The sequence below is a fragment of the Numida meleagris genome, chromosome 2, assembly GCF_002078875.1.
Source record: "Numida meleagris isolate 19003 breed g44 Domestic line chromosome 2, NumMel1.0, whole genome shotgun sequence".
NCBI classification, from domain to species: Eukaryota; Metazoa; Chordata; class Aves; order Galliformes; family Numididae; genus Numida; species Numida meleagris.
Genome location: NC_034410.1, coordinates 81,446,851 through 81,474,192, shown reverse-complemented (window position 1 = coordinate 81,474,192; position 27,342 = coordinate 81,446,851). Strand labels below are relative to the sequence as shown.

Here is a 27,342-nt window from a genome sequence, read left to right as displayed (position 1 = left end):
CTAGGAACAGTTTTAAGAAACATTCACACATTTTTTGCCTCAGTGCTTCATATAGTATGCAATAACCTGGGAGAGAGCTAAGCACAATAATATTTTAGCAATACATTTTACAGTGTAAATAATTTTTGAACTAAAGTACTCTTACCACATTTATTTACCAGTAGTGATCACTGCAAAAGAACAGATCTTTAACTGTTTCCAAAAGCAGTCCAACACAAATTAATTCCCTCTATAGCACAGCTGCAAGTAAACTTTGGGGTGAAGCAGAGGAGACACAGCTGACTCAATACTGACAATCACAAGCTCTAAAATCATGAATCGAGCTCCTTCAAAACAAACAAACCCAGCCTATCAGGCAAAACCAGACTGCAGAGTGCTTTTGGTGCTTGCAGTGATTGTCTGTTATGAAAAAAATTAAAAAACATCTCCAGTTCCATCTGATTATTAATTCCAACATGCCATTTAATTTATTTAAATAGATAAACAAGTGCTCTTGGGACTACAATAAGACTTGAAAAATCTACTTTACGTTTTGAAAACACAGGTAGGAACAGCTATTGCTCCGTAACTTTAGGAGGGAGGAGAGCAAAAGAGTCTAACTTACACATCCAGTTTAATTAGAAACCTGAAAACTTTATGGCAATTTCTTACACAACAGTAAAGTTTTGGCTAATCATTGACTTGTGGTTCAACATTTTCCCCCAATACATTACAGATTCGAATACTGTTGCCCTACAGCAAGTCTTATATTTTTCAAAATTTACTGTAACCTCTCAGCTACATGACAAACTGAATAGATCTGGACTCTAATCAAAGAGCATGATGAACAACAGAGGGGTCATTCTTGGGGAAATTCCTTGAGCACAGCAGGCTATTCAAGTTCTATGAGGGCTAGGATCATCTGAGTCACTTTGTTGGTCAGCACCATGCAGTATTGACTTCCTCCAGATTTCCAAACCTCTCCAGACATGAATCTGCAAGGAATGCATGCAGGCAGATGTTACATGATATATGAAGAACACTAAGCAAAATACAAGAGACTTCCATGCTCCACCTGCTCTAGATACTTATCAGCTTAATAAAAGTTCAGCCCTCTCAATAAAGATGAGATTTTCTTGATAGTATTTTAAACTGAAAAAATTCTTTTATGTATGCATTTATTGTGATCATCCACTACTGTTTTCAGATTCAACATTTTGTCAGAGAAATGTTTAAGCACAAAAAAAAAATCAAAATTCAGATGATCAAACGAATTTTTCTAAACATAAACTGTTACAATGAGCTATTTCATTCCCTGTAGTTTGCAACAATACCATGACAGTCTTCCATAGACACCTCCCCTATTTTTCTTGTTATTTGAACTGAGATACTCTACAGAAGACAACAAAACTGCAGTCTTCCATCAATAAACTACTACAAGGTCCAAAATAATACGTGTTCAACTAGCTCAATCGGTTTGAGCCAAGGAGTCTAAAAGGAATTTAAAAAAAGACAACACTGAGATGATTTGTCAGAAGTACTTCAAAACAATCTTTCTACTAAACAGAGGTCTTCAAAACATATTCCCTGAGGAAATCCCCATTGCTTGCTGCAGGCTATCTGAAAGAGCTTTTGTATTCTGTGATTTAGGACTGTGTTACTTCGTGCACTACCATTAGGGTCTGTTAAGACATGCCCAAGAGAAGAACTTGGACAATTACACATTAATTTAAATACATAAACTTCTTGAGAGTACTTGCTCATTCTACAAGATCACAAGTAAGCCTAGTGAAAGATCATTATCTATCTCAGACACCTTAAAGAAACAGAGATGACTTTGCCTACCTCCACATTACCTCCTTACACAATTACAGAGCCACAAAATAACTTGTGTTAGGAATGATAAAAAAATACATGCCAAACTAGACAAGCAAGGAGGTTACTAGTTGATCTTACTGACCTGTCTCTTGACTTGGTCCAGCTTGGCCATGCTGTTCATCCTCACCGTCCCAATCAAAAGCTGTATAAAAATGATTTTATGTAGTCCCATAGCTATGTAGCTAAAGTTGTGAATGTAAGAGAAGAGTCCTGTTCCAGTCTGCTTTTTTCTCCAAGTTAGCCCTATAGGCTAAAAGGAGTTTGTCTGTGTGTTAGATTTTCTTCTTTCCTAAGTAGAAGTTTTGATTCTCCTAGAGTGAATAGGAACTACCAAAAGAATAGTTTTTATTATCTTCACAGAATGGCTTGGGTTGCAAGGGACCTTAAAGAGCATCCAATTTCAACACCCTGCTGTGGGGGCAGGCTTGCCACCTAACAGATCAGGCAGCCCAGGGCCCCATCGAACCTCGCCTTGAACACCTCCAGGGATGGGGCATCTTTCTAGCTTCTCTAGGCAGCCTGAGCCAGTGCTTTCTCACCCTTTATTAAGTAAAGGAAGATGTTTTATTTATTTAACTTGTGTATGAGTGCATGACTTTCTTATTCCTGTTATTTACAGGTATACATAATAAAACTAACTGCCACCATCCTTTTCTTTCCTCCTGAAGAAAAATCCTTCCAGTTTTTCAATATGTTTATGAAACTCTTCCAAGAGAAAACAGATAACGACCACTTCCCATAAAAAGTCAATGCTTTATGCTGAATGCTTCATTAACTTAAAGCATCCTTTCAGCAGCATGTTTTTTTTTTTTTAAAGTACGTTTTGGGAGAAGTTGCTGAAAACTAATAACAGAATATTCTGTTTATTTTTAATAGGAGTTTAGGACCTAACATTTTAAAAAGAAAAAAATAATGAAATAAGCCATGAATATCCAGCTACTAAATCCTTCATTCAGAGTTCAGCAAGCTTCAGTGACCCCGATGAGCACAACAGTTCTGGAATGGTAAAGGTGTAGATCCTGAGGTAGCCTAATCTCAGAAAATTAAAAGCTTTGAAGATTAAGAGCAGGACCTTGAAATGACCCAGAGAGAAAGAAAGAGACTAAGTGGTTCCTGCAGCTAGTCTCTCACTGAAAGCAAGCCGCTAAGCCCCAAATGCCCTCAGCCGACTGCAGCTCAGGAGCATTCCAGCTCAGTGCCTTGGTCTCTGCAGGAGCAAAAGATCAGAGCCACAAGTCCCCAGAATGGATTTCAGCTTGCCAGAAACTTGGTATGGAGGGAAACATTCCTGATAACATTTTCCACTCCATACCTAGAATATTTCTTTTTTCCTCTGGATAATATTACAAGAGTTGCATTTACTCTCCAGTAACAGTTACTGGGACCTACAAGGAAGCTATCCCACAGACTTCTAAAATTCTGGTTGTTGATCATGCTCATCTTCCTCCTATTCTCTATTTAAACATGGACAAAAGCAGGGTGCAGAAATCCAGCTGAAGCCTAACCAGTACTGAAGATAACAAATTTATTGCATTTCACAGGCCAAATTCCTGTCTTACCTTATGGCTCCCCTTACCTTTTTCACAGCACCATCATCACTGCTTCCAGTTCTCTAAAACATCAGCTCCATTCCTGCAAAGCTGTTGACAAGTCAAATACCCCCCATACCTCATTTTCTGCCTGGCCAGTAGTACCTGCTTGCCTTTTAGCCAATTGCTCCTAAATGCAAGGTTTTGTACTTTACTGTGCTGCATGCAATCAAAATGTTAAGTTTTCAGGGCTCCAGCCTGAAAGTTATGGGGTAGCTGTATGCAGGGAGGAAAGATGGAATCAAAACACCCTCAGCCTCTCAACAATTAAATTGAAGCTCAACCTTGCAGGTTAAGCACATACTATGATTATACAATGGAAGTAGTATACGGCTTGTATCTATAGGCACCTCAGAGGAACTACTGATGGGAGCATTCCCTCATGCATTCACCCCTTTCCTTCTGCAACAAGGAACACGTCTTTTTCTGCTCACGTGCTGTTTGCTCGCTGCTTTACTCCACAAAACACACCTCCATGTTCCTTCTCTCCATTCTTATCATTACACCCTTTTCCAACAACCAGCACCCTCATTGTTTACCATAAAGGTAAGGAACACAGGTCTGAAAGAGGACAGTGGAACAGACCTCAAGATCAGAAGAGTCACAACAGTGAAACTGGTTGCACCTGGCAGACTGTCCTGGTGTTGCACTTAAGGCATGCAGCTGAGGCAGGAGAACACAGTATTTCCCATCCACTCACATTTACCAGACAGGTAACTTCAGAGAATGTTGAATGAAACAATAAGGGCTATGAGACAACACAACAGATACAGATTGTTCTCTCCATTTCACATAACTCATGCAATAGTAATTTGTATCTCAAGCCTTTATGATGTACCACAATATGCTCAGACTCCTATCTCTCTATTCATCTTGGCACAGGAATGAAGGAACTCCCAAGCACACTTCACATTAGAAGTCAATGGAAGAATCAATTGCTTGACTGACAACTGGTTACACAATTAAGAGGAAGCCTGTACACACATGTAAAATACACAAATAATCTTTTTTTTTTTCCAGATCAGATCAACACAGTAGACATGTAATTCTAAGAAACAGAGCTTCACATGCTGGGTTTGAGGGGTTTGTTGTCTTTGTTGTGGTTTTCCCCCCCCCTTTTCTTCCCTCTTCTGCCCCTAGGATTGCCACTACATAGAAAATCAGACTTCAGCTTCAGTAACAATTTATATCACGGACTCCAAATGCCCAAAAGAAACATAAATTAAAACCAAGGTGGAAGGAAAGTTACCTGCAATTTTGAATGAGAAGTCTGTCGGGAAAAGTACCAACTGGTCCCTGGCTTGCCAAATTGTTCAGTTTAAATTTTTAAGAAGTATTCAGATATATGAAAGCTATCACAGAAGGTAGATAAACCCATAAAAGCAAAAGGCAGCATCTCTTAAAGCTAATAAGCCCTAGTCAATTAAGAATGTGGTTAGGTTCTCCTGGCACAGCTAGATTACTCACATGCAAGAAATCTATGCCAAAATGCACCCATGTAATTAATAACAACTATGTAGTCCAATACAGCAACAAACAAGGCAAAAATAGCTCTAGATCATCTGTTGATTATACATCCTGAACAAGACAATCAGCTAAAAGGCACAGAAAAGACATTTCTAAACAGCAAGCTTCATGTATGCATATATACACATACATGCAGACAAACAGATGCTAATCCTTTTTTTTCATTTTTGATCCTCATCACAGAATATGGAAAGCTGTGTCATAGCAACAGGTGTGTGCAAGCAATAATTCAGAAAAAAGTCAGTACAAGTCTCTTCTTCAAGAGTATACAAGTATTTAAATTTCAAAGCAAAAATAAATTGAGTTTATAACTTCAAAAACAACACTGACAGAATCTTCTACACTGGTTGTTATGAAATGGGTAAGATCTGAGTCATAACCAACCACGTTTACCAAGTTCCAAAGAACAATTCAATTTATTAGACTTGTCAAGGCAGTCACCCTGGCCTTTCTTAGTATGCCATCTTATTTTAGAGAAGCTGTACAAGTGAATATAGATGGAGAAGCCAAAACTCTCAACCACAGAAAAAGGGGGGCATACATGCTTATTCAGGAAAGGAAAATAGAAGATAAAATTCTGTGTTGACCTAAATACACCAAGGTAACCACAAAAACTTATGAAATCTTAATGCTTCTGGAGAAGCATGTTTATTTATCTAAATGCAGTACTTACCCAGCATCTTCCTGGAAGCCCTCCAATTCATCTCTTTGTTCTGCTAAAGTGGATTCTAAATCCAGATAGGTACCATTGTGAGACAGTTGCAGAGTGCAGTCATCAAGCTGTGGAAAGAATTTCAGAACATCAGACTTCAGCAGTAATTCATTTTGATATACCTCTAATGTAGGCATTCCCCTTTCTATGTCCACAGACAAGATCTCTTTGAAACAAACCATATGCAGGAAGTAGAAAATGGGTGTTGTTAGGCAATTTATACAATCCCATATTCACTAGGCCATGCTTGGTCACAACAGTATCAAGGGTCCAAAGAAGCCGATGACTCAAGGAAAGGTAATTATAACCCTTTATCACATTCACAGTTGCTGCTGCTCTTGCTGTTGTCCCTTGAGCACTTGAAAAGTAAATCAGTGAGAATCCATCTGTGCTGAACCATTTGTATTAAATTCCCAAAGTTTTAGGCTTCCAGTAACTCCTAGGAAGTCATTCTTTTATGTGGACGTCAATACCGGAAATTAATTATCCCATTTCCTATCACCTATTCACATGTGCAGGAAAAGAATACTGTTAATCTTCCCAGGGCTATTCTGGATTAGCTACCTTGGAAATATCGCAGAAGAGCTACTTTTCAACATGCAATTGATAGAGCACGACTTTTGAATTAGCCCTCACCACTGCGCTTTGCACTGCTTACATCTTGAAATAAAAGTTCATCTTCAGGATAAAGGGAAGAGTAGAGGTAGGAGGTGAAGTTGTATTTAAACCTATTCCACTTTTTCTTTTTTTTTTTTTTTTAGCCCCCTGGTGAAAGAGTAAGCACCTCAAATAATGCAAACATGAGTTTCCACTTTAACTCCTGCGGATTAAGGGAAGAAAAGAACTTCCAAGCCCAGCTCCCTGATATTAAGAATAACAACAGTATTACTGTTCTGTATCTTTCTGGGTACAAAGGATATTATTAACCTATGCTAATTTAAAACACAGTCTTTAGAGAAGTCTAAATACTGCTCTGGGAAACTTTCTCCCAGTAGCCCAGGATATAAAATAAAATGCTAATTTATTCAAAGCAATGCCAAAAGGCAAACTACTAATTAGATAAATGTTCTGCTGTCACTATGGAGATTAGGAGATTTGCCCACAATTTCCAATTATACTGCATAATTAGGAAAAAGGAACAGTGCTTTACTAATGTACTTTACTGTATGAAAACCATGAGAACAGGAAGTACTTCACGTACAAGATAAAGGAAAATAGTACATTCTACCTATTTTCATCTCATCTCCATAGTTTCAGCTGAACATAGTATTCATTCAGGCTTTAAAGAATCATACGCTGTATCCATTAACAGGAGTTATAGTAACCGAAGAAGTAGTATCGTTTATTAGTCTTACTTAACAATGAAACTTGCCAAAAGACTTCCTCACTTGTATACACACAGACCGGGAAGGCAGCAAAAGAACACTTTCAAAAGCAGAGTAAATATTAAGGCAATAAACTCTTAAACCATCCTTTTATATGGTCGTTATGCTACTGCACATCTTCACCTCCAAGTTTGCACTCTCATTTTATAGGCAGAATAGGAAAATACATCTTATGATTTTTTTTAATTAGTAAATTGCTTAACTTCTCAGCACAAAGAATGGCTGATGTTCACTCATTAGAGCTTATTAGTAGCAACTCATGATGCCCACTCTCCCCCCTCTGTTCACTGTTAATCCCATGTTTATCTGCTACACATCACTTCTCCCTGTCTCTAGTGACAGCCTCTATCTAGTTCATTTGGGACGTGCTCTTCCCATTGATCATAACTCACATTAAAATTCCTTATTAGCACACACATTCTCCTAAGACAAGCAAAGGGCAGAATTCATTAAAAAAAGTCTTTCAAAAAAAGAGCAGCTTTCCATAACCATGAACAAGATGCCCATTCAACTTTTTAGAAAATTATTTCCATTTACTTCTTCACAATTCTTCTTAATCTTCGTCCAAAAGAGCCAAAAAGTGTAAATGTAATTTTTACTTTTTGTAATGACATACATTACAATTCTTATTTTGTGCATCAAACTTCTGCTGTCTTCTAATCGTTTCCACATAAGTACTCAAAAGCTCTTTAAAAAGTGAAACAGAATGATAACTTCAACAGAAGAAACTGTGTTGATGCCCTAGTGAGTCATCTCCGCAATTAGAAATTCTTTAAATAACCCTGAAATAGAGTTTTCCCACAGATAATTATATCGGGGAAATGTAAGAAAAAGAAACAGGAAGCACATAGTAGGACCATAGATTATGAGCGCTAGTTACACTACTGCAATCTTACAGTTATACTGAACACAATTATGCAAAAGCAAACTGATTAAACAGTTAAAACATCAGAACACCTAAAACCAGAGTTTACTAATCCCTCATCCTTTCAACAGATGTCAGCACAAAACCCTACCAGACAAGAGGAGAGGGCTGCCCTGCCTCTGATCCTCAGCAGGAACAGGCAGAACAAAGTCAGACTTGTCAAACTCCAGCTTCGCCCTCCCCTTGAGTCACCTCCACTTCACTCAAGCCTTAGGGAGCCCTCGGGAGCAACATTTCCTGATTGTCATGTGAAAACACACAGGCAAGGGAATGCCAAGCAAGCATCTCCTTATGGGTTCCAGGAAATGAGGAATACTGGACAGGTGCTCAGTTCATCATCTGCAGGCAACCAAATTGTCAGTTTGACTACTCTGCCAATCTATGGAGCCAAAATAACTTGTATTGCAAGGCCATGGAGCTTCTGAGGATGAAAACAGTTCAACAGCAGTACACAGTCAATGACTTTTTATCTTGTTTTAAAAACTGACCCGTAGGAAGAGATAACGCCCACTTCTCCTCATTGAGAAGGAGGCCACAAAGAAGCCCTTGTTACTACGCAATGAGAAAGTTTGCTATTTTGCGTATTTGGAGCAGATGTTAGAAAGAAATCCATTATGAGGGTTGTGAAGCAGTAGAACAGGTTGCCCAGAGAAGCTGTGGATGACCCTGGTGATCCCTGCAGGTAATTCATGGCTGGATGGAACTTTGAGCAACCTGGTCTAGTGGAAAGGTGTCTACGCCCATAGCATGTGGTCAGAACCAGACAGTCTTGTGACATGCTCTTCCCACTGATAACTCACATTAAAATTCCTTAGTAGCCCTTATTAGCACATGCATTCTATGCTAATATTTCTGACCAGAGGTCCCAAACAATTCCACGTAGTTCTACAATTCTCCAAATTTCATAGCTTAAAGAAGAAGGAACCACAGGGCAAAATGCAAAAAGCAACAAGGAAAGACAACTATCAGACAGTTACCTGATGCCAAATAAGTTACCACTGCTGCCTTCAAAAACTACAGAGGCTTGTCGAATGGAAATAAAAAAAAAGAGCAGAATTCAGTTGTTGTTTTCATCTAATGTCTTTAGTTCCTTGCAATCCAAGAGCAACACCCAAACAAGGCACACAAGGAGGCAGGGCAGAGACCAGAAGACTAAAGCACTTGCTCCTGAATACAGACATATACAGCAAGGCACACACACGCCCCAGGCTCAGCACTGTGGCCTTTTCCTCCATGCATGCACTGACTGTCTTTGCCCAAGAAGCACAGTGGGTAAATAATCCAACAAAGTCAATACACACTGTACGATGCCAACTGAAACTTTCGGAAGTCTGTTTTCCTTCGTAAAACTCTGCTGAGTTAGCGCACATGTCCCAAACGAACTTTCCTTTGGCTTGTTTTAACCCCTCTGTCCCAAGGAGGTAGTAGGACAGCAAAGGTTAAGAAGGATGGAAATGTCAGATTCACCCTCCCTGCTGTTCAGAAAGCATAACAGCGGAACGACAAACCATTAGTAAAATCTCTTTGCTGTTCATTCCAAGACCACAAATGCAATTTTTTTATTTCTTTTAAAACAAACTCATGGCGAACCGCTCTTTCCTCACCCTCCATTCCTATCCCAAGAATCCATGTAGAAGACTGAATTTTGGACAAATGGCTGTTCACATCTCTCTTGAACCCCAAGAATGTGTTGAAGAGTCAACAGCCAGCAGGGATGAAAGCTGAGCAAAACACCTCTGTGATTTTATCTTAAATAGGATGAACTTGTTTATCAGTGCTGCCAGAAGCTACCAGGACTGCTCAACACTGCAGTCAAAGCACATACTGATCAAATTTCTAGCAATTCTAGCTGGACAGATGATTTTGCTCATTTTGCTGCTTCCAGAATTACAGGGAAAGGAAACGCATAAAAATAAGTTGAAGTAATCCAGTATCAAGCTGCAGAAATAAAATCCCTCTTCAATACTAGATTCTGGCACAGACTCTGAAAATCCTTATCTTACTCAAGTGTCTTAGCTCATCTTTCATTTAAACGTCATTTGGTGGTAATTGTTCCTATTAGTGCTGGAATGCTCCTTACTCACATACAGGATGCTTTGCAAAGTAGGGAGAATTACTGATCAAACAAAAAAACACAACGTCCCTTTACATTAATTTCTTCCTTTTTCAATAAAAAGCCTCGCTTTATTTTACAGATCACATGCCGACACATTTCCACACTCCAGCTAAATGTGCTCCTTTCTGGTTCAGCTGTATCTAGTGGAATTGCAATCCTGTTACCAAAGCCTATGAATACCAGCTTTCCCTCTGCTTTGCCATCTCCTTCCTCAACCTTCCTAACAACTTTTTTTTTCTCCTCCTACATAGAGGAGAAAAGGTGAAAAAACAGCTTTGCCTGCTTACCAAGCTTACTGCATATTTCTAAGAAAACCGCACAAACCAAAATGGTGTAAACCAATATTTAATCTTTCATCCACGATTGAGCTTTAAATAGAGAATCACTTTACTATCCTCAAAGGGCATCATATTTTAGGGTTTTTGACATTTTATTACAGATCACCAGACGTACATTTTCTGCATTCGCACATTGCATTAAAACATAACAGGATCACCATCACTGGTAGTTCTTAAAGAGTAATGGACTATCCCCACGTTTCACATGCATCTCACAGCCAACAGCACCATAACTCTTGAAGTCCTTTAGAGCTGCTACCAACTGCCCCCTTGCTAAGGACCTCATTCTCTCATTCCTGTGCAAGTACGGCCAATCGGTCCATGCCATGGACACGCACATTCCAGTCACAACCAGCAAAAAGACTGAAGCATCCAGCCCAGGAGTGGTGCTGCATGACCCACCTCAGGCAGAAAGCCTGACATCAACAAGATTAAATGTAACCAAGTAATCTGTACGCCAGTGTTAGAAAGCAAAATTTACAGTGTATGCTAGAAACTGCTCTCATCTTACAGTTTGACAACCATCCAACATGGTATATAACCACTGTATGTTGATCTAAAATTAAGGTCAGCTGCAGGCTCCATACAGAGGCCAGTGATGGAGAAAGGCAGCCATACCACCTGTCCACTCACAAAAGTCAACACGGTTTCTGAAGGCTAGCGAAATCACTCCTCAATACTTATTTCAAAGATAGCAAAAAATTCATGTGCTGATCAGTGACTTTACATTACTAAAAGTGATCTAACACACACAACAACATTCCACAATTTTGCGGGGCTTCAGGAGCATCTAGCATAATTTGTGGGAATTATTATTAATGCTAAAGCTCCTTTGATTTATTCTTAGCCCAGTAATCATTAAACTACTTCACAAACTCCATGCACATAGTAGAGCTTGTGTGCACAGCTGCATTGATAGAGCAGCGCCTATACAAAATACAGGCTGCAGGTTTGCGCATCTGGGCATCAGGCAGTCAGAGCACAATCTGAAAGGAACTGCTACTCCCATATGAAAATGTTAGCATTTTGAATGTAGCCTGCAGTTCTAGTCTGAAACAGCAGCTTTTATCACAGGCCTGGCTGACGCCACAGAGTACTACTGGGGTCAGGTAATACAGCGCACCAAGTGAAACATTAATGCCACGAGATCCTAGAGAGCCACTGGAACAACACCCTGCCAATATAAATATTCCGCTGAAATAACAAAGAAACTGAAAACAATCACAGAAAGCTGTTACATTAATATTATGGGTTTGACTTAAGAAAAACAAAAGGAAGTTCAGAGTTCAAAATTCTGGAACTGTGCATTTCAGGGGTCTCAAACGCAGGCATCCCATCACAGTGAAAGCATAATGCACAGATATGTACCTGTTGCTATTCTTAGGCAGTGAATTATGCCCCTGGCTTGGCAGACCTTTTGCTTGATGACTCTCTTTAACACAGTACTCCACAGGGAGCAGTTCAGAGTTTACTAGAGTATCTGTTTCCAAATATGACACCAGGGCTTCCACCAGCAGCCACATGAGCATTGTTCGAAAGTGTGTGAGTGCTCAAAATGTCAACAACTGCAGAACAAGAAAGCAAGTTAAATTCATCTAGAGATGGGGGTTACTAAAAAGCATAATATAACCTAAAAAAAACATTAAGAATAATTGCATTTCTGCATAACTATATGAAATTTCATTCTGCATGGGAACTAACACATTCTCCCTGTCCAATTCAATCATATTAAGTTAAATCAGTTAAATTTGAGACAGCACACAAACCAGTCAACAGCAGAGCTCAGCAAAGTGAAATTGTTCAGACCAAAAACCTCTCCAGCTCTTTAACTCAAAAAAAAAAAAGCACCACATTTTCAAGTTTTCTCATGGTAAACACAATGAACATATGCAATGAGAATAACCTAACCTCTGTCCATTAACTTTTTGGCACTTCAACTCATCCTTGCTCAGCTTCTCCTCACTACAAATACAAAGCACAAGCTCTTCCAGCCTTCATGGTTAAGTATGCCTTTAGCCAAACAAAAGGGAGAGCGGCCACAAGAACAGGATACTTTCTTTAGAACCATACACAGCTTTCTGGCTGATACACAGGGGTTACCTACAGCTGACACGCTCTCATTACCATTTGGTTGGAATTACTGTGAGAGTATCCAAGGAAATGGAAGTAATCTCTAAGGAGATAGGTCAAGAAAAGGGAGAGGAGGAGGGAAAAGGATTAGCTTCAATGGAGTGTACCATCTGAGGAATCTTTTGTTCAAACTTGTGTACGTAGGAAAAATATTGAATTAAAGCCACAGAAGTTCCATTCCATTAAAGATAAGCAGTCATCCAAGACAGCAAAAATCATACTTATCTTGTGACTAGATTTCATTCAACTTTCTATACTTATTAATAAACTGAAATCTTTGAAATACTTCATATTTAGAACATTTTTGAGATGTCACGGAATGAATCAATGATTTGAACCCTTTTATTCTAACACATGTCCCTAAGAACAAGCTGTCTACCAGCATCTTTCAATTCACTCAACCATTCAGAGAACGCAGGCTGCATCTAACAATTTCACCACTGCTATTTCAACTGTATTTGGCACGCTACTGGTTGCTCACTATCCTAATCATAGAACTAAAATACTGGACCACCACACCACCATCCAGTTTACAGAGGTGTGGCAAGCATACAGTAAGGAGTAAACTGCAATTCATATTTAGCAGTGGCAATTTCAATGATGCAGGAGTTAAGCACCTAGTAGACAATACCATGAAAAGCAAGAGTCCAATCTCTAACCTCCTGAGCATTCTGTATTTTCAGCCTCATGACCCACATCTGCATCCTTTTAGAAAGAGGAGAGATGGAATGTCAGTCTTGAGATCAGCTGTACTTAAAAAAAACAGTATCTGAGTGAACAGGTCTTTTGCATCCTTTTCTCTATGAAAAAATCAAGACTAAGGAAAACACGGAAACAAAAGATGAGATGTGAGGCCACTCAGAAAGCCAGAGCAGGGAGGTTTGGGAGAAGAAGATGACAGATTAAGAGGGAGAAAACTTGACAGTAGTTCTGGCAGACTTCTAAGCACCAGAGCAGAGGAGATTGGGAGTTAACAAGACACAAAGGCAAATTCACTAGTGAAATAGGAATCCCAAGGCAAACTGTCTTTCACTATAATCAAAACTTGACTCTGAGGCTTCTGATAAGTTATTTAAAAGCTTGAAAAACAAACACAAAAAACAACCTAAACACAAACCCATGGGTTAATATACATAAAAATGCATTGTGTTAAACACATTAACACCAAAGGCTTCCATGGCATATCAAAGAAAATAAACCATGGCAGGATAACTGAAGAGAACATCACGCATTTGTCAACAGAATCATTTTTCAGACACAGTCTGAATCCTGGAGGTTTAGATAAAAGATTTTGTCTATTAACAATTATATTAATGATTACTGTCATCAGCTCTTCCCAATACTTAAGAGTGTCTCTTAAAGGCTCCATGATTTTGAAACCTAACATAAGCTGAGAAATCATTAAAAGAGAATGATTACAAATTTTATGACAGTAAAACTCAATATGAGAACAGCGCACAAATGGTAAAGATTCATGTATACTGCAGACTCTCACAACTCTTACTTCCAAATCTATAGAAGCACAAGAGATCAAAAATCACATTTTCTACCCTTGAGCAGAATTTGTTTGGCACTTGTGCTTCACCTGTTTTGTTTTTTTTTAATCACCCATTTTTTCCTTCCATTTGATTAGCTGCCAAACAGCAGATTCAATCCCCAGATTTAAAGCAGTTGTCTGGACTAGACTAGGAAAGCAAAAGTTACGTTCCTAATGAATGCAGATGTTCTCTTAACTATCCTCAAACAGAAAGCCATACTCTCCAATTCAGTTACAAGCAAAAAAACAAGTCTGTAAGGAAAGGATGAACACAGCATTATCACCAGCCATACATCAAGTATTCATTCCTTATTTACACTCTGATCACTCCGTTTCAAAAGGCACACAGAGAACACAGCTAGAAACAAATGGCTTCAGTAACAACTCCTGATCTATTTTTCCCCCAAAGTGAACAGGCTCTAAATGGCATCAGAGAACAAAAGACTGAGATAGCTCAGAAAGAGCAGAGTGAGAGGATCATGGTACTGGAAAAAAAAAGGGGGGGGGGAGAGGAGTCAGGGCAATTATACTCTTAGACTTTAACAGAACAAAGGAAAAAAGGAATAAATAAATGAAAAATTATGAAGCTGACTACAAGTTAGACTTCATAAACAGAGTACAAAGTGGGCCAATAATGCTCATAATTATGAGTTCAAAGCTTAGAGATCAAATACAATCAAATGCTTCTAGGAATAAGAAAATTACTTTCTTTTAATTAAGAGCATATAAAACATGTATGCTTCAAGAGATCAGTAATCTAATATCTATTATTTAAATCTGCCCATTATGGTGGTGCTCAAATATCCCTCTAAACCATCTGGTACTACCTACTGCAAAAGATCGCTGTCGTAGTTATCACTTCTTTCTGTGCACAGAAGAACCACAACGTGCCTTTGCTGTCCTATATGCATGAAAATTCCTTTAACAAATCCACACGGGACCCTCATTTCCAGTACCTGCTCCCAATACATTTTTTTCTATTTAAGAAAATATATATTTGAATGACTCAAATAAAACCCAAACAGTAGTTTTGATAGCTAATAAGGGTTAAACCCACTAAGACTGAACAGGTTTTTTGCAGTTCTCTATAATTTAAGCTTGCAGATGTCTAGCTTGCTGACTCCGAATGGAATTGCCAGCAGAAGAGATGCTGAGAATTTCCACTTACACATACAAAATCAAACACACACAGCGGCTTTACATGCCTAAATGCTGTCAGTAACTAAGGCCTTCACAACTGTCACCTTTAAAGCCAGTAACTCCACATATCGTAGAATTATAGAATTATTCAAGTCAGAAAAGACCACTAAGATCATCTAGTCCAACTGTCAACCCATCACTATCACGTACCCTAGTCCACTGCCCTCAACTTCCAACAGTTTTCTTATGGTTACTTTTAACACAGACCATTTTGATGATCTGTATTCTGACAACCGCATGGGTTTCCTCAAAACACCTCTGAGCAGTAAGCCATCAAAACAGTCCAGGAGCACCTGGCTGAAAATGCCTCATGCCAAGTTGACACTAAAGCTGATGTATTACTGAAGAACAAGCTTCTACACATTTGAGAATTGGCGAGATTGGTGAGTATGAAGAAGACTCCATGGACATCTTTCAAGGATCAAGCAGACAAAACTATGTTAGAGAAGCCTAAGTAGATTGGGGGACTGTGGCGTTTAGAAGAATGCCTAGACAGCACACCCCTCTATTCCCAGAGTATTTGGTACAATATTTTGTACCACAAGTAAGCCTTGATAACCATACCATTGAGTTCAAGTGTTCCTTGTGGCTGTCTGCAGCACAGTCGCTTGGAATAGCCTATCTCACACACATACGCATCCTGAAGAGGTACGGACTAGCTGCTTAGTTATTTGCCAGTTCCTGGTTTTGTGTGGTCCAACTTTGTGGTAGAGGACTGTTCTTTGGTAAACAAAGCTGCAATAAACACACTGATTAGGTTCCAGAGTTAAATGAGAAAGTGAAGGTGGTTTATGAAAGCAATCATTTCATCAGTTATTTAGAGGAGACATCTTTAATATGAAAAGTTGGAAAGAGTCAAGATTTTCACATGGAGAAGCATATTCAGCACACACAGTTTGAAACAAAGCTACAGATAAATCTAAGAGTGTGAAGAGTCACACTTAAAGCAAAATCAGCCCTGAACCCACAGTCACACAGCAAGTTTTTGGCACATTAAAAAAAGAGCAAATGCTCTCCCAATCCTTAGATCAAGGCATTCATCACCACATCATCCCCGTCTCCAAACAAGGCCTGTTAGTACTTACCACATTCTCAAACTTCTGAAAACAAGTACAGGCTTTCTTCTTCCATGAAAATTAAATACTACTATGTGCTAGGCAAAGCACCATGTTAATGACAGTGAATAAAATATATTTCCCTTCCACATTACTTAATTTTCATATTGCCTCTAAAATCATGCTACTCTCTTCACTGTTAAAACACAAAAAAACATAACAGCACAATCCTACAACACAAACACAGTTAAGAAAAAAGAACAGCTATAAGTCTCTCTTCAGTAATGACTCTTATTATAAATTGCATCAAGTTCCTTTTCAGTACAAGTTTAATTGCCATTACAATAAAAATATAAGTAAACTTTACCTCAGAGTTGTCGCTATTCATCCTTCTAGTTCCATTCACTAAGGGTAAATGGCTCACATAGCTCACACGCTCTAGTGAGAGCTCACTATAATCAAAAAGTTTGAAATACAAAGCACAAAGCTCTGTTTTATTCATGGTACTTTTGTTTGCCAATTAATTTACAAAACAGTTCTTAAAACAGGAACAGTAGCTGGCCATGCTGTCTTACACTGCACAGTAAAAGGACAGCTATAAAACACCTAAACACATTAAAAAAGCAATTGCTGTTTGCAAAGTATGAAGGTCTTTGGTACCATTCTAATCTCACAATTTATCCACTGGTGTAACTCTATCAGCTCCAAAGGGATGATGTCATCTCCTACCCTGTGTCAGTGAAATAAGAAACAGGTCCTTTCAACATGCAACACAGATGAAACCTTTTGTTTGCCTTTCAGTGCTCAAGCCTTCTCCCCCACTGAAAAAACTAGCCCCACTCTACTTAAAAGTGAAAAGGACTGACTACCAGGGATGCATTCAGGAGGCCGTCAGCAAAAGAGGAAGGGGTACTGAAATCCTCCACTCTGCAGCTGTACTGGGCCAGCGCTGGGCTGTAGCTAACATGAGCACCCAAAGCCATGGAGATGTGTGCTGCTAGTATCTCTGCTTGCTCCTGCTGAGCTCCTGCTTCCAGGAACACACAAACACTTAAAAAAAAAAAATGTAAGAGAGCAGCAACATTAAAGAAAGTCTATGCTTGACGCAGTCCAGCAAAGGGAATGCAAATAAATGAATGGAAGAGGGTATATTTAGACTAGATAATAGGAAGAAATTCTGAACTGTGATAGTGAACTGTGAGGCCGTGGATTAGCCCTCCCTGGAAGCGTTCAAGGCCAGGCTGGATGGGGCTCTGAGCAACCTGCTCTAGAGGGAGGCGTCCCTGCCTATAGCAGGGGGGTTGGAACTGAATGATCTTAAAGGTCCCTTCCAACCCAGAAGATTCTGTGACTCTATGAAAGAATAAATAAATCAATAAATCACAGATTAGAAAACTGCTGACAACCTGAGTAGCAGGAATTTTCTAATGATCCAAAAGCCATTATCAAGTCCACTTTAAGAGAAAACAACAGCTATGGTTGTTCAGCTCGACCAGGCAAGGAACAGCTGACTCAATCATCCCAAACAGACCAGGAATGCACCTTTTTGCCATGAAGTTCAAAGTAAGAAATGAAAAATATACCTTTCTCCTCTGTGAAAAATCAAAAAACATTTTCTCTAAGCATTACAGCAGAGTAAAGAGCAACTATGCATACATGAAGTTGCTCCTACCCCACCTTTTTTTTTTTTTAAATGATATTTTCAATTCTAGAGCAGGAGTATTTCAGGTTTTTTAGTTATTTTTCTTTCCTGAAGCATTTCATTGCCCTTCATTGGTAGGAAAAAAAACTGCTAGCTTTTATGTTTAAATACATGCTTCAAACAGTTTTCAGGTTATTTGGTTTAGTTAGAGAAATAAGTCCCAGATGTTTCACCAAAAGGGTTTTTTTTTTAAACCAGGAAACCCATGGCCCTTCCAGATGTCTCAGATATCTTGTAGTCCAAACTTAAAGTATTCATAGCTGTCATGTTGGAAAAATTTCTCCAGTGAGGTGAGAGTATTACAGGGTTATAAGAAATTTATCTGTGGGTTAAGGGTACAGACTGCACCTGAAGAATCTAGGATCATTTAACAGAGCAAGTAGCAATTAAGTCTTCCTAGTCTTTCATGTTCTCTGTTGTTGCTCAGCACACTAAGGTAAGCAATATTTGACAGAATGAACATAAAGCTCTAAACAAGCTCTAACTGCAATTAAATTAGGTAGGTCAAAGTGAGGGCCTGTTGTCATTTCTATAAAGTGACTTGTAAAGGACTACTTTGAGTGCATGGTCTTACTGTGGATTTAGTGATGTAAAGATCCATAAAACACCTAGTAAGTGCTAAAATGCATAACTCCCGATAATGTTTTCTCAGTAGCCAGTATTTCATGTCTCCATCTGTATTTCCTCATCAACAGGTAACTTTCTAATATCACCCAGGCCATAATTGCTGTCTTTCTCTCCACCACCACAGGAGCTAACTACCATTGTTAACCTTGTCCCTGTACCGCAGTTATCAGCCATCTTCTCTCTGTAATTGTTTAGTGTTAACATGATCCAGTTAAATTATCAGCAGGTGTTCCCAGCATTCAGGCCAGTGAGATATCTAGTTTGTATTTCAGACCTGAGGAAAGGCTCACATAACTTTGTAAGAAAAGAATACTACTCTTTGTAGCTTTGTCTTGCTTATTTTATACTTCTTTCTCAGCAGCACAAGAATTCTAAACAACCAACATTGGAAAGAAAAATTAATATCACATGCTTTTTTCTTAAATAGCAAATGTGTAGTGCTGCCCAAGGTTGCAGCTGACCTAAGATTGAGTCCACAGGTTTATTTAACACAGTCTTGTCCAGTTCTTCTGGCAGCATCTCCTACTCCTGGTAGACACTCAGGCACAATTCCTGAAGAAGATACTGGGGCTCCACATGGCCACCCACAGGGATATCCAGATTCTGTATCCAGAATTCCAAGCTTGCAACAAAGTATATTAGGAAATATCAAGCAGGAAGAGGTGAAGGCCCTGACTGGCTAGGAACAAACAAACAAGTAAGCATCCTGTCATTCTGGAGGGAGAGAAAAACCATATCGTAATAATAGTCATACTGACTTAAAATCCTCACCATAATCCCAGCTCTTCCAGAAAACTGCACACACAGTTGCTCTCATTACCTCCAGTATCTTAAAGAAGCACTAGCAATCTACTTTACACAGATTTGCTTACAGCATGTAATTTTGTTTAGCTCTGAAGGCAGTTTGTTCTTGTCTGAGCTCTCACTTAGCCTGACTGCGCTCAGAGAAGATGATCTGTAACAGAGTGGTGATATTAAAAAATTTAAAAATGGGCTTGTTGCAAGAAATTGCATCTTGAACTGAAGTCAAAAAAATTAAAACTTCTTTTATATTTACTAGGACATGTAGCATTTTTAGTATGAGATCTATATTTCTTTTAATCTCCTTTTTCAGTTAGACAGTGTTTACAGTAAGAAATCACATTGACAAATAATTTGATTTAAACATGCCAGACCCTATGCACTCATTGAAAAGCTCAAAGGCACAGTCCATTTGTCCTGACTGCCCTTCTTGAACCACATAAAAGTATTGATTAGTAGTGAATAATCATGATCCTTCTTTAGAAACAAGTTATTTAATAATTAAGGGGGATTGTCGACAGCCTGCAGTACAGAACTGCAGTCAATTTCCATCACACTTTTCAATTGTTATGTAAGTGGTAACCTTGTCCTTACACTGGAGGGGAACCATAAAACACGAAGTTCAGCGTTGCATGCAAAATCCAGCTATGCTGGAAGTACATGACTGACAAATCCCAACAGCAAAGCTTTTCTATTTATGATTACATATGTCCCTTAACTCCAGTGTTTGGCATCCCCCAGCTAGCTCTGGCAGTCCTGGCTTTCCAGCCAATTGTAGATAAGGGAAGAGAAAAAAGATGAATCAATACAAAAAACAAACAAAAAAAAAAAAAAAAAAAAAAAAAAAAAAACAATCAACAGCCTCTTTCATACTGTATTTGCAACCTTGGCCACATAGGCACCAGATTCAAAGATCCTGTCCCCAAAGCAACCTTCATGACTCCAGTCTCACATGTGGTATTCCGGGGAGCCATCACCTTAATCTTGGGCTAAAATCAAACCACAAGAAACAGTACCAGGCTACAAAGACAAAGCTAGCCACTGTCCTCCAGAGAAAAGGCAGCAAATAGAAAGGAATATAGAATCAAAAAACAGCCTGGTTTGGAAGGGAGTTTAAAGATCATCCAGTTCCAAGCACCTGCCACAGGCAGGTCCCAATATTGAAATGTCCTGCAAGACAAGAGTGTAAGACACAACAAGTTAAATCACATCTATATTTTTGTTTTTCCCTCAACTGTAGCAGCTGAATTCCATTAAACCAGAAAATGCAATGCAGTTCCATGAGCAATGTGGGCAAGACTGCCCACCAGTCCTTATAGATGGAAATCAGAGGTCAGTGCCACAACAAGTGAGATCTAGGACCCTTCTGAAGTAGTAAAGCACCAATGGACTGAATATTTCAGCCATTAGGCATGAGCAGTACATTTTGAACCAGGCACTACCTATAGTGTAAGTCTCAATTTTAAACATTTGTGCACATGAATGGCAACGCAAGCTATGGGAATTGAGTGCCTTGCAAAGCAAAGACAACAATCAACGTGCAGGTGACAGAACCCAGCTCTCAGTCACCCCATTTAGTGAGACAAATCAGAAAACTGAAACTGATGACAACAAAGCTTATGCAGCTTTAGCACACAGGGAGTCATGCCACAGAAGGGCACAAAAGCACCTCAGCATATAAATTTAACCATAACATGTGGCTCCGCAGATTCTTAGGGGCTGACCCAGGCTTCCTTGCTTTCCTTCCTCTATGATTTCCTTTAGAATTTAGTATCAGAAAATCCAGGCTACATTTAGCACAAAATACTCAACAGGTTCCTTTTCCAAGTCATTCCCAATATTTTTGGTATGCTATGTTATTCTTCCAAAGATCAGATTCAAGTAATTCACTAATTTCTATTCTGAAAGGTCACTGCTCAACAACATCATGATAATGAGTTGACCTTTTTTTGGTTGGAAATGATACAGTCGTTGCCAAAACCTCGATGGGATGCTAAGAAGAAGGAATTTACGCTCATTACTGTACATTGTTAAATTTGCACTGAGCACATTTGATGTACAAGCCAATGCACTGAGTTATCATTAAACACACCAAGCTTCACATAGCTTTATTGTCTTGGGTATCCCCTTATCGCAGAGGGAACTGCATTTCTTTAGCTTCCAAATCTAGAACAATATAAAAACAAATACAACAAGTTCTAGACAAAGACTTCAGTGATTACTGGCTGACTGTTACACAAGCTTAAATAATGCCTCCCAACAAAGTAACCGTTCCAGTACAACGTAGTTTTCCAGGAGGAAAAAAAAAAATCAGAATTATCAAATTCAACAGACAAGTTAAAGCTAAGATCTATTTAATCTTCTATTAAGATTGAATAATGTGACAGAATGACCAAAGCACACTAAGGAAGGAATAACAGGCAAGAAAAGTATACATTCACAAAAAAAAAAGCAGGATAAAAGATGCATGTCAGCTGTGCTTAGAGGCACCTAAGTGTCAGAAATCAAATAATACCTATTGTGTAGTTGAAAGAAGCATCTTGCTTTGGATAATAAAAATTATTTTAACTTACACAAGAATAGCTTACCATAGAAACTTACTCCATAAGCTGGTCCTTACTTTAACCTTATTTTGACTTACAGAAGCTTGAAGTATTTAAAGATGGTAAATTAAATACTCTGTTACATTATGATTTGGAGATGGAAGAGTATTCATCTATTTTCCCAAGGACAAGAAAAAATAAGATGTCATATACAACAAAAGGTTACTCATCAGTTTAGTGCTTTGTTTTGCTTTGTACTGCCTTAGGAGGCTATGCTAAGGGCACAACATAATATACAAACTGCATAAGTAAAATGTTAACTCTAATACCTGCTAGCAGCAACACTAGTATTTAAACATTTTGCAACTACGAAGCATTCAATTAAAGCTCTTCTCCTGGAATCCCAAAAGCCTTTCTCCTCTATCTACCCACGCCTGCACCAATGAGACAAAGGGCTGTGCTCCAAAACCTCTCATCTTTTTGGAAAGAAGGAACAGCCATCACCGAACAGTTACCACAGGAACGAGACCAAATTATTTGGCATTCCCCATTCTGCCACAAAGATACTTACGCATCAAAGGGCAAGTTAGACCTTGTCCATATTATAAAGGTTTTATTTGTTTCTTCCTTCTGCACTGGAGTAGCTCCAGCAGCCTATTCCCTCATATAAGGGCTTCAAAGCTTTAGATCTTCTCAGTTGTAGACAGAAGCTCTTCACTCAGACTCCAAGAATTACAAGTCAGCTTTACATTACCCAGTGCGAGCACTTCTGCAACTCTCACTTACAGTTGGAAAATGGAACATGGACATGAGTATGCAGGTCTTCCAATATTAGATTGTAAAACAGTGTTAATGCAATACCATGACTAGCTTATCCTTCTGATACACTGCAGATTATGGCAGCACCCTTTTCACAAGCAGTGCTTCAGAAATTGCTTCCAAGAATGAAGACACCACAATCCCATTATTTCCAGGCTTTAAATAGGTACTTTTCTTGAAGAATAAATAAATAAATATAGCCACTGTTTGGGCCAGTTTTCTTTCCTGTTACCTACAGTAAGCAACAAAAGCAGCAGGCACTGGTTACACTTGAGACAGTTGTCCTGCCACAGTGTCCATCATTCATGGTTTCATCAATCAAAAACAGTTATTGTGAAGAGCAAAAACCCATCTGCCAGCAGAGGCTGACTGAGAGTGACCTGCAAACCACCTCAGCTTGTAAACTGAGCTTGCACCTTCTCCTACAGCACAAAATAGATTCTCCACAAAGAAAACAAGTCTCATCACAACACCTATTCAAAACTAATAGTGATAAAAACACAGTTTAGAAGAGATGCTAAATTTGGCTAACCACCTGCTCATTGCTATATTCCTGTTTCCAAGCCTAGTAGAACTGTAGAGACCTTCCCTTTTACTCCTGTAACACAGCCTCCTCACTTCCATCAGCCTTCAGTTCTGGTAGGAAGGTGGCTTAAAAAATAACTCAGAACATAAAAATTAGTAGTAGGAATAGTAGGTCATCATTTATTTTTAAATAGCCAAACACACCACTTGTTAAAAAAGTAACATGCAGGAATGAGTTCATCTTCAATATTAACCTTCCATGACTCACCTACAGAATATACTTCAGTATTGACTTGATTTATTTAGATGTAGCTAATTTGAGAAGACAGAGGTAGATTTAAAATTGCTTTAAGTTCCACTATGCATACACACAACAATTCAAGAAAACAATTTTATGGTAATTATTCATAGTTTAATTTGACTTGATTTTACTTTTCTTGATGTTAGCATAAGAATAGATAAATGGATTACCATCCAGCATGCAACTCATGGCAGTTCCTTCTGAAGAATTCACTGAGGAATTCTTTTTCAATTTGATTATTTCTCCAAAGTATATTTTGGGTTGATGCTTAATTATTGCAGAGATTTAGATTACAGTTTTTATTTCAATAAACGCAATGTGGTGGATGAAGAACATGAGAGCATGATTTCAATCTCCACTGAAACTTCTTAACACTAGCTGATAACTACTAGTGAGACAGCAAGCAATTCTCTCTTAGCTGGCTGCGTATTTCTTTATGAACTATTTGCTGGAGTACCAGTGACAAATTGTACCAACTAAGGAAATAAATATAATTCAATTTACACTTCAGTGAAAAATATTTCTTATCTGCTTTTTGTCACTCCAATCACACATAGCAGTAATGATTTCCAAATGCTATGGCCTATTACCAGTGGCTTTCCCACAGACGTAACATCAAACTAAAGAACGGCTTTAAGGTAAAGGCATTCTTTTAGCAGCCTAGCAGAACTATCAAAGAAGTTAACAAAGTAGGCCATATATTTGAGGTGTGACCATACTAGCAAAGTTCATCAGGTTAAGAAAATACTTTGGTCAAGCATAAGATCCTAGAAGCCACTGAAGAACATTCTGCCTATTGCCTTTGTCAAGTTTTAATTATGTCATATTAGCACCAAACTGCATGTCTGGATGCAGGATATTTTTAGTGTGCAATTCAATTGGCACTCTTACAATGGCTGGGATTAAAGCTCCAATACAGCCAAGTTACTGTATATAGGCCAATGCAATTACATGTTGAAACACGCTGCAGGAACACGATCATGCTTTGCAGTCAGCATGGTGAGGAACAGTGCTAGGGAGGCATTTGCTGTGTGCTAGCAAACGTATTTATTAGCAGAGTGCCCGCTTGTATCTTGCCTGTCTCAATTAAGAGCCCACAAAGGAAAACATTAAAACAAATGATAGTTTTACTCCAGTTCCTTTCAATATGACTTAGCACTTATGACAGAAAGATAACATTTTGGCAACCTTGCAAATCAATATCCTTTACCTTCACTGGCAGCTGTTCAGATGACTTAACTCTGTCAACACTGAAGTAGCCCACTTCAATCCTGTCCTGAAAATACTCCCAAGCATGAAACAACACAGTCCTCACCCTGCACACTCCTTAACTTCTGTGCAGAGGTTGCTGGTACAGGGCCTGTTTTTAAAACGTATTTACAAGGATGCTCTAAAATACCTGCCAAAACATATATACTGAGTAGCTTGAAGAAGAAACTTGAAGTGTGTGTATATTTCTAAATTAATATTTAATACTTGAATTTGTAAAACGCTAAGCTCTGATTGACCTGCTAATCATGGAGTCATGTTTTTAGGCCTCTCCTTTGCAGCTATACGTACTTAAAAAAAAGTTTTTTGTATAACAGTCAGTTTTGGACTTAGGGCCTAAAACACTCAGGACTTAAGTGTTTTGAGACTATGAAAACAAAAGACCCCAAAATGTCAACACAACATCATCATTTATCCTTTAGGATACTTTCAAGTAGTATATGAAATTGTAATGACATTCATATACTAAAACTCAAGCTGAGCACTGACCAATGAAGCACTTAAGAGTAAGGCTGTATTTTACTACTAGATATAGAATATATTAAAATTTTAAAGTTCTGCTTTTGATAGTTTCTGAAAGCTAGCCTGAACAATCTTCTCCTCCTGTTCATCATCTCTGTACAGCTGAATATTAGGATATGCTTGTTTCTAAATCAGACACTTTGATGAGAAAGAAAGCCTACAAGAACATGTGACTGCTTTAAAGTTCAACAGGCATATTAGTTAAGGCACATCCAATTTGCAAAGAAAGAATATCTTTATTTTGAGATAACTCTGTCCTTTATTGCAAGGTCCAGGTTTCCAACTTACTTCAGTGCACTGTTTCTTGAAGGGCACTTTTTTTTTTTTTTTTTGAGTGAAGATGACCCCTCCTCAGCAAGAGGAACAAAAGCAACAGGAAAACTGAACTCTGAATATTCAAAGTTCAAAAAAGCAAAGACAATGGCATATTCTAAGCTTGGCATAAATTCACAATCATAACTGAGGTAGCTTTTTTTTTCCTCTACATGTCAAAACCAAGTAAAAGTCCATCAAGAAAACAGGAAATCTAAAAGCATAATTCAGTACAATCTGAGCTGAGAAACAGGCAATGTCTCTGAAACTATTCTCCTTTACCTCCTGAAAGAATTTTCCACCCCTCCCCACACAACCAGCTTCACCAGAAAAAAAAAAAAATGGCCTGTTTCCCTTCTTAAGCCAAAATTCAAACTAGAAGAAGCTTAACTACAGTAATGCATACATGTAAGAAAGAATAATTCCCTAAAGGAATAGTAAAACCTGAACACATTAGGTGAAACAATACAACGCGCAATTTAACTGTCTAACTAGGCTGAAAAGGCAACAACTGAACTCAGTACTTACACACTAACAAGTTACTATCTACAAAGCAATTATAACAAATTTAAAAGTGTTATTTTGTATATATTAACTCCACAAGACACTATGTATTATAATCGAAGCAGAACAAAAAGAAGTCACAGCAAAGGAGTCTTAGAACTTTGACTAGCAATGACCATTACAAGATGCAAATCATTCAGGCTACTAACAGGTTAAATCAGACACATCTACCTGAAATAAAATACATATTTCACTTATACCCTTCTTTTCCACTGTCAAAAAACCAGAACACCTTACTTGTGGTCCCTGAACAGCTACAAGCCTTTTGCATTTATAAGTGTGATTCAATTGACAGCACAATACAGAATACTTGGGGGGGGGGGGAGGGAAGAGATGAATGAACATGAGAACAAATCACACGTAGAGATGGAAAAGTACAAATAGTGTTATTTGACCTACCAGTACCTCTTCTTCAGACATAACTGCTTTACCTATTTTTGAAAAGCATTTAGTTTACATTCCCATTAATTTCCTATTATAACACAACAGAAAGAGCAGCAATAGAAGCAACATTGCAAGGTCCTAGATTGCAGCAAGTGAGGACTTGCTCAAATACAACAGCTGTATGCACAGAAACAAAGGAAAAAAGCTACTTACCTTCAAAAGGCCTTAAGTAGGCAGGGATCTTCCCACCTTTAAACGAGGTCTGGGAAGGGGTGGATCCTGGCTCCACCCCTTCCAGTCTCTCAGGTGCATTGCATGCACCTGAGCTCCCCTGGGTTGGCCCTGCCTTCCCACCTGGTGCTCAATCACAGGTTCAAGCCATGACTTAGCATTTCCACTACACCTATAAAGACACCGGAAGGAAGAAGTTTGAAGAAAACTGCCTCATGATGGAAAGTCTTTAAGACTGAAGGTAGTAGCAAAGGCAGTGGTCTTCAAGCTATCACTCTTATCACCAGATACAGCTAAACCTGTAGCTCACCTCCTTTCCTTAGCACCAACCACTATAAGGCTTCTCAGTCCTTTCACCCTTTCAAGAAAAG

General features: G+C 38.6%; 1 protein-coding gene across 3 annotated transcripts in view; it reads right to left on the bottom strand.

Annotated features, from left to right (window-relative positions):
* Window positions 1–26,922, bottom strand: part of FHOD3 (formin homology 2 domain containing 3) — a 360,289-nt gene extending 333,367 nt beyond the window's left edge. For all 3 annotated transcript variants that reach the window (XM_021387316.1, XM_021387312.1, XM_021387314.1), the window contains exons 1-2: window positions 26,756–26,922; window positions 5,647–5,753 (exon numbers count right to left, since the gene is read on the bottom strand). In XM_021387316.1, the coding sequence (XP_021242991.1) occupies window positions 5,647–5,753; window positions 26,756–26,776 (128 nt within the window). In that variant the 5' untranslated portion in view covers window positions 26,777–26,922. The remainder of the gene's footprint in view (window positions 1–5,646; window positions 5,754–26,755) is intronic.